This window comes from Schistocerca cancellata, chromosome 12, assembly GCF_023864275.1.
Source record: "Schistocerca cancellata isolate TAMUIC-IGC-003103 chromosome 12, iqSchCanc2.1, whole genome shotgun sequence".
Taxonomy (NCBI): domain Eukaryota; kingdom Metazoa; phylum Arthropoda; class Insecta; order Orthoptera; family Acrididae; genus Schistocerca; species Schistocerca cancellata.
The window spans coordinates 157,183,247-157,196,159 of NC_064637.1; the positions used below are offsets into that span (position 1 = coordinate 157,183,247).

Below are 12,913 nucleotides of genomic sequence, written 5' to 3' on the forward strand. Positions count from 1 at the left end.
CTATATTTTTCATTTTGTGAAGTCCACAATTTTACATTTCAGAACATTAAAGTAAGTTGTCAATTTTACACCACTTTGGAATCTTCCATGATTGGACTGAATGTTTATGCAGTTTTTCTCAGACAGTGCTTCTCTGAATTCATCCACATCACAATGGCTATGCACACCCTTCACAAACAGGAACTGTGTGTCAGACAGGACAAAAAATGCCTGTGTCTGGGAGTTACAGTACATATAGTGAGTCACCGACAGGCACAATGAGAAGACTGCTGTACATTTAAGCTTTCAGCCAAAAGGGATAAAAAGTAGAAACACACACACACACACACACACACACACACACACACACACACACACACACACACACACACACAGAGAGAGAGAGAGAGAGAGAGAGAGAGAGAGAGAGAGAGAGAGAGAGAGAGAGAGAATTCCTGACTGTCCTCATGGTGTCATCAGCATTCCTTGTCACATCTACCAGAATTCTCTGGGGCACTGCATGTTCCCAAGAGGGGATTCACCACCTTGGAGCAACCACTGACCCATTAATTTGTGTACGGCAGAAAATTACTGTCAGTCTCAAATAAATTCTCTCATGATAGGCATATTTGCATTTCATTAACTATCTAATGAAATCTGCAGATGATGAACATCATCTGTCAGCAAGGAGGCATCTAGAATGTATCTCTTTCGTGAAATGATGTGTTACACTCTGGTGTGTATCCTAAAAGCCATATTGCTGTGTTGTTTCTAATTTCTCAAGACAAATAGATTCCCTTACACCATTATATTTTGGATTTATTTGGTATATAACAGCCCATTTATGACACAGGTATGGAGATATTTGTGACAGTGTTTCCACACACAAACCTGCTCACGAATCTCTTGTGCTGGCATGGGACACAGATGATTTTTGTTTGGTTTCCTATTTGTTGACAATTTTACATTTATACATATGGTCTCTGTTCTTTTGGAAGTGTACGAAAGAACAGTCATTGCATATATAGTTTTGGCGAGGGTGGCCAATGATTGCTTCAGTGTGGATGCACACCACACTCGAACTCTTACAGTAATCTGTGAAATTCTAAGAGTAATGAGGATAATGGCTGAGGGAACTAAATCAGTAGTTTGTGTATAAGTTGAGGATTTTGGTCTGGCGGGAGGTACTGTGCTCGGCTAGTGTGTGCAGTTGTGGTGGCTACTGTGTCTGGATGGCAGAGTGGTCAGCACGTCTGCCTCGTAAGCAGGAGACACGGCACAAATTGTAAACTTCCCCATCGATTTCAATCGATGCCCATTCACAGCTGATGTCATTAACTCCTCGATGTCTCGATTTTGTCATTTACCGAGATGTGTCCTACTGACCGTGGCAGGTTTGGACTGTGGACATTTCTCCAGGTGCAGTCCTGCTTCAACAATGCCCTCTTCTCTGCAACGTGATTTCTGTTACTGGATTCCATCAAGAATTTGTTTAATTAAGATTCAATTACTGGCTCCAAGAATTAGCTCACCTTGTGTATGGAGCTGTACTCAGAGTAGTGCAGACTGATGTAGCTGTAAGCTGGATGGATCTGCTCAGTTTAGAGGGGGATTCACATTGTCTGGTCTCCACTCAGCTGTTAGTTTCACAATCAAGCTCAAGCTTCTCACATGGCTAACAAGAAGAGTCTTGCATCATCAATTGTGAGATTGAGACCGCCCTTTGTTATAGGCTGTGCAAAGTAGCAGAGTTATTTCTAATTTAATTAATTAAATTTAGATCCAGAAGTGTGAATAGCATTACTATGTATAGTCACAGTTCATTGTTAATTTGTACCTCGACACGCTCCACGTCTCCGAAGATTCTCTTTCTTGATGCGTTCTATAGAAAATGAGTGATCAAATGAACTAATTACAATAACTGTTATGAAAACTGTTTTAAGTCACACAGGAAGAATATTTTTTTATTGATAACCAGTTTTGGACTGCAAGCTCATTATCAAATCAGTCATAAATGTATGCCTCAGGTTACATCAGTCAAGCTATACGAAAAATGTCAAGTTTTCACTTCGAAAGCTGGTGACGAGTACACGTGTAGGCTGCGTCGTCTACTATTGTGACGAATTTTCCACTTGCATGACTGGTGTAATGCAAGAGTGACATTTACGGCTGTTTTAATAACAGACCAGCAGTCTGAAACCAGTAAATAAGTGTTCTTTCTGTACAACATAATATGGTTATTGTAATCACAAAAAGAGTTGCAGATCCGTTCCAGCCTCGGCATGCTGGAAAAACAGAATAAACAAATGTTGTGACTCTCACTTTATTTCCAGGACATGGACTGGCCCCTGTTGGAGTCCAGCTCAGAGTTTGGCATCCGTCTTGATATCGATTCAGAGCCTGCTCAACGAGAAGCCGTACCACAATGAACCGGGATTTGAGCGGGTATGTGTCTGACTTACAATATGTAGGAGACCCACTGTTAATTCAGTGTTCTACGTTTACCTTAGACTGATTTAGCAGAAGCTGCTACAAATCCTAATTTATTTCTTATGTGTGACAGAAATCTTCCTGTATCGATGGGCACATTAGCTAGTGATGAGACAAAAAATATGTTTTAACAACTGATTGACCAGTTGATAGTTCTTTCTTTTTTTTGTCCAATCGAAAGAAGCTAGACTCTATGGCCATCTCAGTTTTATGAATGTATTCACACAGCCTCTGGGTTTGAGTGATTTCATTTACATACCTGTTCAGCCTTCTTGGTTATCAGTTAACCATGAGTAGGGTTGCCAGCTCTTGTAGAGACCAGTAACATACCTTAATTCAAGGTGTGCTGAATAACAAATATATTTTTAAAATGAGAATATTTTGAAAAGAATAGACTGTTACTCACAATGTAGTGGAAATGTTGCCTGTATAAGACAACAAATGTGTAGCACAGTTGCTAGATTGGCTTCTGCTGCTACAGTGCCTGGTTATCAAGATTTAAGTAAGTCTGAATGTGGTGTTACAGTTGGCGCACAAGCGACGGGACACAGTATCTCTGAGGTAACAATGAGGTGGGTATTTTCCTGTACAACCATTCATGAGTTTCCTTGAATATCAGAAATCCGGTAAATTGTCAAATCTGCAACATTGCTGTGGCTGAAAAAAGATCGTGCAAGAATGCAGCCGATGACGATTTAAGAGAATCACTCGACGTGACAGAAGTGCAACCCTTCCGCAAATTGTTGCAGATTTCAATGTTGGGCCACCAGCAAGGGTCAGCGTGCGAACTGTTCGATGAAACATCATCGATATGGGCTTTCGAAGATGAAGGCCCTACACGTGCACCCTTGATGACTGCACGACACAAAGCTTTACGCCTCTCCTGTGCCCATTAACACCAACATTGGACTGTTGATGACTAGAAACGTGTTGCCTGGTTGGACGAATCTCGTTTCAAATTGTATTGAGCGGATGGACGTGTACCGGTATGGAGACAACCTCATGAATCTGTGGAGCCCTGCATGTCAGCTGGGGACTGTTCAAACTGGTGGAGGATCTGTAATGGGGTGGGGTGTGTGCAGTTGGAGTGATATGGGACCCCTAGTATGTCTAGATATGACTCTGACATTTTACACGTATGTAAGCATCCTGTCTGATCACCTGCATCCATTTGCATCCTGACATACTTGGGCAATTCCAGCAGGACAATGCGAAATCCCACACGTCCAGAATTGCTACAGAGTGGCTCCGGAAAACCTCTTCTGAGTTTATACACCTCCACCAGACATGAACATTATTGTGCGTATGTGGGATGCCTTGCAACATGGTGTTCAGAAGAGATCTCCACCCCCTTGTACTCTTACAGACGTACAGACAGCCCTGTAGGATTCATGGTGTCATTTGCCTCCAGCACTACTTCAGACATTAGTGAAGTCCATGCCAAATCGTGTTAGAGTGCTTCTGTGTGCTCGCGGGGGCCCTACACAATATTAGGCACATGTACATTTCTTTGCCTCTTCAGTGTAATAAAAACAAGATTTGTGTAGACCACAGCGACCAGTGAATGGACTGCTACCTTTAGAGAGAGAAAAAGTCATGGAAGAAAGCTTTTTCTTTCTTTTTTCCCCTCCCTCCACATTTTGATGATTGTAAATCTGTATGTTTATATAGCCTACTAGCGGAAAGCTTGTGGAATTTGTTACTGAATTGGCAGCGGCTTTGAACACAGAAGGCCTGGTTGAATAAACTTCCACTCAAAATAATTCTCTTGGATACAGACCCAATGGAAGATGTTTTCCTAAATTGATTCCAGCTGTAGAAATATCAAAATTACCTCGGAGTAGGTGTAAGGATTGTGCAAAACAGATTCCAGGCAAGATCTGCGAAAGTGCCAAGAATGTTTCATAGGACTTATCTTTCCAAAGTGCTTCAAAATTTTTCATTATGAGGCCGATATAATTATGTAATTTTCAATTAAAAAACTACATTTTCAGGTAGATTCATTTCTGGAACTCACACCTTAGAATTCTATCTCCATGTAGGAAAAAGGAGAGATGGCCAAGAGTAGATATATAGTAATTGATATTGATGTCTGTACTCTCATAGAGGCATGCTTGATCTTATTTAGCAGATTGATAGAATGAGTGGAGTTACTTGTTATTTTAATTCTTGTATTCAGAAAAATTCAGTTTTTACACACACACACACACACACACACACACACACACACACAGAATATAGTGTATACAGAGACAATTTCCTTCTTATTGCGGAGGAAACCTATCTCATTGTATTCTTGTGTGTGTGTGTGTGTGTGTGTGTGTGTGTGTGTGTGTGTGTGTGTGTGTGTGTGAACAGCTGTTTCAACTCTTCTATGAAGTTCCAACTCTCAGTAAACATAATAAAAATAGTGTTAGCAGTTGCCAGATTCCTTATTTTGATTTTTAAATGGTGACTACTTGCTTGCTTGTAGGAACGATGCTCCGGTGACGCTAGTCGGTATAATGACATAATACATCACGAGACCCTGAGGGTTGCAGTCTGTGGAATGCTAGAAAATGAGACTATGCTTGCCATTCCAGAAACACTAATGGAGGTTATGGAGAAAACATTCTTGGAATTCTACGACTATTACGAGCAGTCTATTCGACGTAAAATGCATCTTAATGGTCACTACATGCAGGTAAGCCAGACGCTGTGTATTGTCACAGTAAAGAGCGTTTGTGACAGAGATTTAGGCACCATATAGAAAGAACAAAATAGAAAGTCCCTTTCCCGCCCACATTGTCCCTTTCCCCCCTTGTCTCCCCATTTTATTTAGTGTTTTCTAAAATTTAAATGTACATATTTCTTATTACGTATTTCTTTCATGTACATTTGTGTTTTTAGGATCCTTTTGGTGAAGAGCGAGGCATTTTTCAGTACCAAATTATACTGGCACGCATAAAGGCCCTACACACAAAATTGTCTGAAAAGTATGCCTCTACTAGCTCGAGCTCCATCCCTACACTGTTCTCGACAGCCCGAACAGCTTGCTCCGCTGGCAGCGAGACAGCCACCACTCCTGGAAACCTCAGCGATGATGATTTTCTCCTGTCTTCTCCTCCTTCTCCATCGTCAACGTCGGACGACACTTCCAGTGAGACTTCTGTCGGGGCGGAAGAGAACGCGAAGGGAAACGATGGAGCTGGCGAACCCAATACATCTTCGGAGCTGGTGATGTCTGGAGATGAGGCATCGGCAGTCGGTGTCGAGAACAGTAAGAGCTGATGTGCGGGTGGGACGGGTGAATCGGGTATTGCCATTTGCCGGCTGTGAAACCTCAGTGTTGTAACCACTGGTGGAGACTTTCATGAACTTAGTGTAAATTTGTGATTGGTGTGTATGTTGAATGTCTATTGTATATTAAATTTCATAAAAAGATAACATATAAATCATACTGTTATAAAGAAAATTATATTAAAACTGACACACTTAACTTGTCCGAGGGCCCAACCCTTCCCAAGAGAATGTCTTTTCAGTAATTTTAATATTAGATATGCATTTGACATTATGTAATTTTTGTTATATACAAGTTAAAATTAGTAGATACTTTATTTTCTCTATATGCACCAAATTTCCTGAATGTCTCTAATGCTTCATCTGTTTGCAATTCAATGTGAATAATGTGATTTCAGTCTGTTTAATGTATTAGTTGATGACATTTCTGTTAAATGGTTAACATTTTACACTAAACTCTTGCCAGGTTTTGTAATGCCTTAATGTGGCTAACCACCTGAGTGTTGGTGCACTATTCCTCCCCTCCCCCCTCACGTCATTCCACGTAGTGGGTCGATCAACTAGTTGTATGCATGGGATGTTTATCAAAAACAGCTTATCAGACTGTATTTTAGTGGCCAATTACTATTGCCTAAGATATGATTTTATTTTTTATTCAACAATGTACTAGCATTTCCATTTGACTTTCACCCTCCTTTACTGTTCGTTGAATGAAAATGTCAACTTCTGTCCTCATCTATTTCATGGAGCAGTTTTGACTCTCATGCAAGCACTTAACTGCACAATTTTTACTGGTCAAGGAGACCAATGTGTTGAACTGAAAGTGTGGAAAATGAAAAATTTTTGATTAAATATTTACATTTTGAGGAAATATAGTTGTAGCTTTGCCGTCATCCTCAGGTAATGTAGTTGAGTGATCAGGTATTACTCTTGAAGTTCTATTTACTTAATGATGTAAATATAGACTGGCACAATTAATGCTACAACATTTTCCTACCTAATTTGGAAATGTTACCACACATATGTAGATATTGGCTTTGAATTCTGTGGAGCAGTGAGGCTAGATACAAAATGAAATTTGGTACAAAGTTTGACGTAGTGGATGTAAAAAGTGTATCTTTGTCTAGTATTTGAATAAGTGTGATATGATGGTTCAAACATCCTAAAATATATATTCAGGGTATTTAAACATTGGCTCAGTTCTTCTTTACTAAAGACAGGCTTGCTTAAAATTTTGAAATTCAAACTATCAACAAAAATTTCCACCAGGTAGTGTGTTTTTGATAGATGTACGATAAAATATGTCTGTATCTTTTTCAGAATAGTAATGATGTCATGTTGAGTCATAAAATTGATTCCTTTGTAGCTTTTAGAAAAGACTGTTTCCATAAATAATTTGTTTGTAATTCAGATCAGTTTTTGTGATCCACGTATTTTATTTACTGAACTGAGAACAAAAACTCGGACATTGCTCATATGCCGTGGCTATTTAATGCCTGATGGTGTTCGTTGCTAAAATACAGATTTTTACTGCTAATGCAATCTTTGTGGATAAAATTTGTTTGTTAAGGTCGTATTTGGACCTGTCTGACATGTTGTGTAATTTAAGTAAATTTCCATTTTAGGGCACTGCATCATCACAGCAGTATATCGGCAGTTGCATATGGTGATTTTTGGGGAGAGCAGTACTGGTGTTGTGAGTGAGGGTTCTTTACCAGTCAGATGCATTCAAAATTTCACAGTTAACAAGATTTTTTTTTTTTTTTTTCCACAAATGGATGGTCTTATAATTGCGACTGCTTGCATGTTATTCAGTGTTTAGCTTCAGATGTCGATAGAATGTGGGAAGCTCCAGTAATGATTGATGGTATTATCTGTGATTTCTGTGTCCTACTTAGGACATTACACCATTGTGAAAGATTCAAGTAATGGCTCCGTTTGCACAGTTCATTTAATAATGTGGCAAACTAAATGGTGCATGCTGTTATTGGACTGTACAACTTGAGCTGTTACTTAATTCTGCCATTAAATGTTCCACCTGAAGTATTCTGTCCAGATGTGTAATTTACATTTTGGATGAGACTTTTTTATGCAAAAAATTGAATATCACACTTGGTGGGGACAAATGTAAGTTCCCTTCCATAATAGCAATAAAGTTTCTTGTATAGTGAAATGTTAGTTTTATTAATGCTTAGAAACTGCTAATGTTAAAAGAAAGGGCATGTCACCGAGACCCAAGGACAAAAGAAATCTACCTGTATTGAGGACGAGGGGAGCTGAAGATTGAGGGAAAGGTACTTGCTCCTTCATCTTTGTGTACTATTATCCTCATTATGGGTGGAGCCATTCACATCCTGTGGACCTGTCCTTCCTCTCTAATCTTCGCCAGTGTATCCTGCTCTCCGCTTTGATGAGGGAACCGTTAGAGCCGCACAGTGACATCCTTGTTTTTAGTTTATTTACGGGACGTGTTAGAAAAGTAATGAGACTGACAGCACAGCGAGCGATCTGGCAAAGCTGTGTTGTTCTACCTGTGTAAACCAGTGTGTTTGTGCCTTCCTGATGCTCAGTCCCAGATTTAGCTCTGTATAGCCATCACATGGTTTTTGAGAACGCCATCTGTGAAGTTTTGTGCTTGATATGTGTTACAAAAATGGAACAGTGGAATTTAGAACAACATTATGCAATTGTGTTAAACTTGGGCAATCTGTGAGTGTGACACTTGAAAAGTTCAAACAGGCCTGTGGAAAACATACCTCACCAAAAGCACAAGTTTCTCACAGGCACAAATCATTTTGGAAGGCCGCGAACACATCGGAGATAAACCTTGCTTGGGGGGGGGGGGGGGGGGGGGGTTCTTAGACTTCAAAAACTGTTGTGAGGACAGACTGACATTTAACAATAAGGATGGTGGGTGACCTGTTGAATACTTTCACCAGACATCAAATTTTGACCAAAGATTTGTGCCAAAATGGTGCTGAAAAACCACATAGATGGGCAGGACAGTTGAAGAAACGTGTGCATTTATCTTTTTGAGAGGACTGCCAATTACCATGAATGGTTCAGTTGTGTGATCACAGGTCATGAATGTTGAATATTCTAGTACTGTCCTGAGACAAAGCAGCAAAGTAAATAGTGGCATACAGACATTTAGAGCAAAAAACTCGGATGAGCAAATCGAAGATCGAAAGAATGCTGATTCGCTTTTTTAAAAATTTACGGGTATCGTGCATAAAGAATTTGTTCCTCCAGGACAAACTGCCAACCAGATGTTTTACAAATATATCCTCAAAAGGCTCAGAAAAAGGGAGAATTGAGGCCAGACACTGCAGACAAGTATGTGCTGCATCGTGACATCACACAGCCACTTCTAGCAGGGGATTTTTGACCTTAAAAGACATTCCCATTGTTCCATAGCCTCCTATTCACCAGATCTGAGCCCTTGTGACTATTTTCTTTTCCCAAAATTGAAAAATGGCGTGAAAGGATGTAATTTTGGGACTCTGGAGAACATTCGAAAGATTGTGACTGACATGTAGTTGAAGTCGTTCAGTGCTACTGCTGAGACTGGGAACAATGAGTCCACCATTGTATTGCTGCCGAAGAACTACTTTGAAGGAGATCATGTTGCCCTTGGGAAAAAAATAAAAACTTGGGCAGAAAAAAAATTGGTCTCATTATTTTTCTCACATGCTTTGTACTTCTTCAGTTGTTCCCCATCCCTGAAGGTTTTTCTCTGTGGTATGTAGGACCTACAGAATGATTAATAAGTGTTGTGTATGAAAATTTGATACTAATTGGTGGTTGCTTACTAGAGATCAGAAACTGAGCGAGTGAAACTCCAGTGTTGAGGGCCGCCTGCACTAGAAATAGAGGTGCACTGCTACATTGGTGCTAAACAGTTTTCCTTCATGCTGTAGTTCTGCGAGTACAAGGAGCTGGAGTACGGCGACCCTGCGGCCGCTTCCTGCTGGTTGATGCGTTTGCTCTTACTGAAGCGTGCAGGGTGTAAAGCTGTGATGCAGCACGGTACTTAAGTGCAAGATATTGGTTTTACAGTGTACCACTGACAGGATAAAAAATGACCAACTGAAAGAGGTAGAGGTCCTCTAACAAAGCTGTGTTTTGCAAGACTGTCTACATCTACGTGTCGGGTGCTTACGATTAAAGTGCAGCTACTCACGGAGCTTCACTGTGGTAATTATCATATGGCAGCGAACCTTGGTAGATATTCTAATGCATTAATGTAGAACTGGTTTACGCTGGGAAAAAAGTTTCAAATTTTGGCTACCAGGTGCAAATCTGGTGCTGTGAATGGAAGAAATGTGTGCTGAAATTTTTCCGTATGTAATGGATTAGGGATGGGATGTTGGCAGAAAAGGTCAAAGTGAGGAAGAAGTAATGTTTATTTTATTATTAACAGCCGCTTACACAGTTTGTTCAATACGAGCACCAGAAGTGTCGATGAGATGCTGCATCCGTAAAATGACACGATCGACAGTTGCTCAGCGGTTGCGGTGGAATCTGGGCCACATTTCTGTACACTAGTCTTCAGGATCATGTGAGACTGAATGTTTCCCTGGTAAATGTGTTCTCTTGGATATCCTCAGAGCCCGAGGTCACATGGATTCAGATCAGGCTGTCTTGTAGGCCACGCATCTGGAAAACCTCTGGAGATAATGTGTTCACGGAAGGTCGCATTAAGCAGATCGATCACTGGGCGAAGGTGTGAGGTGTTGCCATACCTTGTGTGAAAGCAGTGGTTCCCACACAGCAGGAATCACATGTTGTACAAGATGGTCTCGATAATGTGCAGGTGTGATGGTACAGCTGACAGGTGCTCTTTTCAAAGAAGAGTGGACAGAGAATAAGTGGTTGTGAATCAACACCCTACAGTCAAATATGATGTCTGCAGTGGCTCTTCATGCACAACACACGGTTGAACAGCACACACAATTCACCAGTTCTGTGTGTTCACTGCAGTCTGTAGTATAAAATGTGCTTCAGCACTCCACAGAATATTTCTGGCCAAAAGTTATAGACTTTGATCTGTGCCAGAAACTGAAGACAAAATTCAGAATGTTGCTGCGGATCATAAGGTTTCAGTTGCTGCACTGTCTGGATCTTGTACGGGTACCAGCATAAAACAGACCCAAAACTTTGTGTACTGTTGACGACGGGATGGACAATTTTCATGACAATGCCCGACCACCCGTCTTATCGTTCCTTTTTTGATGACTCTCTCGACCGTCAATACGGGTTGTATGTCTCTGCCCTGCTACCCCCTGGAGTTCGCTTTCGTCGCCTCCTTCAACACCTTAATTTTTCACTCCCTGCAACCTTTCGAGTGGGCGAGAGCCACACGCCACCTTGGCTCCAGGCTCAGGTTCGCGTCCACCTTGACCTCTGCTCGCTGCCGAAGGAGGTTACCCCCGGTTCAGTCTACCACTCCCGTTTTGTCGAACTTCGTTCGAAGTTCATTAATATGACCTTCATTTATACAGATGGCTCTAAGACCAATGACGGGATCGGGTGTTCTTTTATTGTCGGGGCACAAAGTTTCAAATACCGGCTCCATGGCCATTGTTCGGTCTTCACAACTGAGCTCTTTGCCCTCTACCAGGCTGTTCTTTACATCTGCCGCCACCGAAATTCTGCATATGTCATCTGCTCCGATTCCCTGAGCGCTATCCAGAGCCTCAGTGATCCGTACCCGGTTCACCCTTTCGTGCACCGGATCCAACGCACTCTTCAGCAGCTGGTGGACGTCGGTTCTCCGGTTAGCTTTATGTGGGTTCCTGGCCATGTCGGTATCCCTGGGAACGAAGCTGCAGATGCCATGGCCAAGGTTGTGGTCCTCCAGCCTCGGACAGCTTCTTGTTGTGTCCCTTCGTCCGATTTTAGCAGGGTCATTTGTCGGCGCATTTTATCGCTGTGGCATGCCGATTGGGCTGCACTTACAGGCAACAAGCTTCGGGCCTTAAAACCTCTTCCCGTGGCTTGGACGTCCTCCTCACACCCTTCTCGGCGGGAGGAGGTAGTTTTGGCCCGGTTACGAATTGGACACTGCCGGTTCAGCCATCGCCATCTGCTGACGGCTGCGCCGGCGCCGTTCTGTCCATGTGGGCAATTGCTGACGGTCCGCCACATTTTAACGTCCTGTCCGGATTTTAACACACTGCGTCTTGATCTTGGCCTGCCATGTACTCTAGAAGCCATTTTAGCGGATGACCCACGAGCAGCTGCTCGCGTTCTTCATTTTATCAATTTGACAACCCTCTCTAAGGACATTTGATTATGCTGTTTTCTTTTTTTAATCCTATGCCTCAGTCTGTCTTTTATCGTGTTTTCCGTTTCGTTGCTGTTTTAAAGTTGTGACTCGCGGTGCACTCCTAACGTAGTCTGGGCGCTAATGACCGTTGAAGTTGTGCGCCCCCCCCCCCCCAAAAAAAAAAAAAAACACCTAACACTACTGGGGACAAGTGCTATGTGGCCAGTTACAGCAACAGCAATCTCATCAATAACTTCCATTGTGATAAGACGCCTTCTCATCCAGGTGCCACACCGAGTTCATCCGTGTTTTCAAGTTTCATTTTCTTTAAACCATTTAATGATACCGGGCCTCTCCTCCGACCTTTCCTGCCGGTGACATTATCTCGGTGCAGCACTGTAATTGTTGCTGTTCACATAAAACAGTTTCGCTGATACTGCAGTCTCTCTCTGTGATAGGCATACTGTTTGCTCACATTGTGGCTTGTCAAATGACTGCAAGGATGCACCTGGTAGCCAAATCTGAAAATAATTTCTTTTTTTCCATTGTAAATGTATTCCACATTAATACATGAACATATCTAACAGGTATCGCTATCGTATGATAATTACGGCCCACACTGGGCTTCCGTGAGTAGCTGCACTTTAATAATAGCTACCCAGTACAGATGATGCAAGGCAGCATATGGTGTGTGGCAGAGGGTACCTTGTACCACTACTAATCACTTCCTTTCCTGTTCCACTCTCAGAGAGGGAAAAACAACTGTCTATACACCTCTGCACGAGCCGTAATTTCTCATATATTATCTTTTTGGTCCTTATGTGAAATATAAGTTGGTGGCAGTTAAATCGTTGTGCAGTCAGCTTTGAATGCAGGTTCTCTAAATTTTCTCAG

At 41.8% G+C, this 12,913-nt stretch overlaps 1 protein-coding gene across 1 annotated transcript in view; it reads left to right on the top strand.

The window, feature by feature from the left end:
* LOC126109852 (ubiquitin-conjugating enzyme E2 Z-like) overlaps positions 1 to 7,921 on the top strand; it is a 32,602-nt gene extending 24,681 nt beyond the window's left edge. The window contains exons 3-5 of the mRNA XM_049914917.1: positions 2,313 to 2,424; positions 4,943 to 5,152; positions 5,359 to 7,921. Coding sequence (XP_049770874.1) covers positions 2,313 to 2,424; positions 4,943 to 5,152; positions 5,359 to 5,739 — 703 coding nt within the window. The 3' untranslated portion in view covers positions 5,740 to 7,921. The remainder of the gene's footprint in view (positions 1 to 2,312; positions 2,425 to 4,942; positions 5,153 to 5,358) is intronic.
* The last annotated feature ends 4,992 nt before the right edge of the window (positions 7,922 to 12,913 follow it).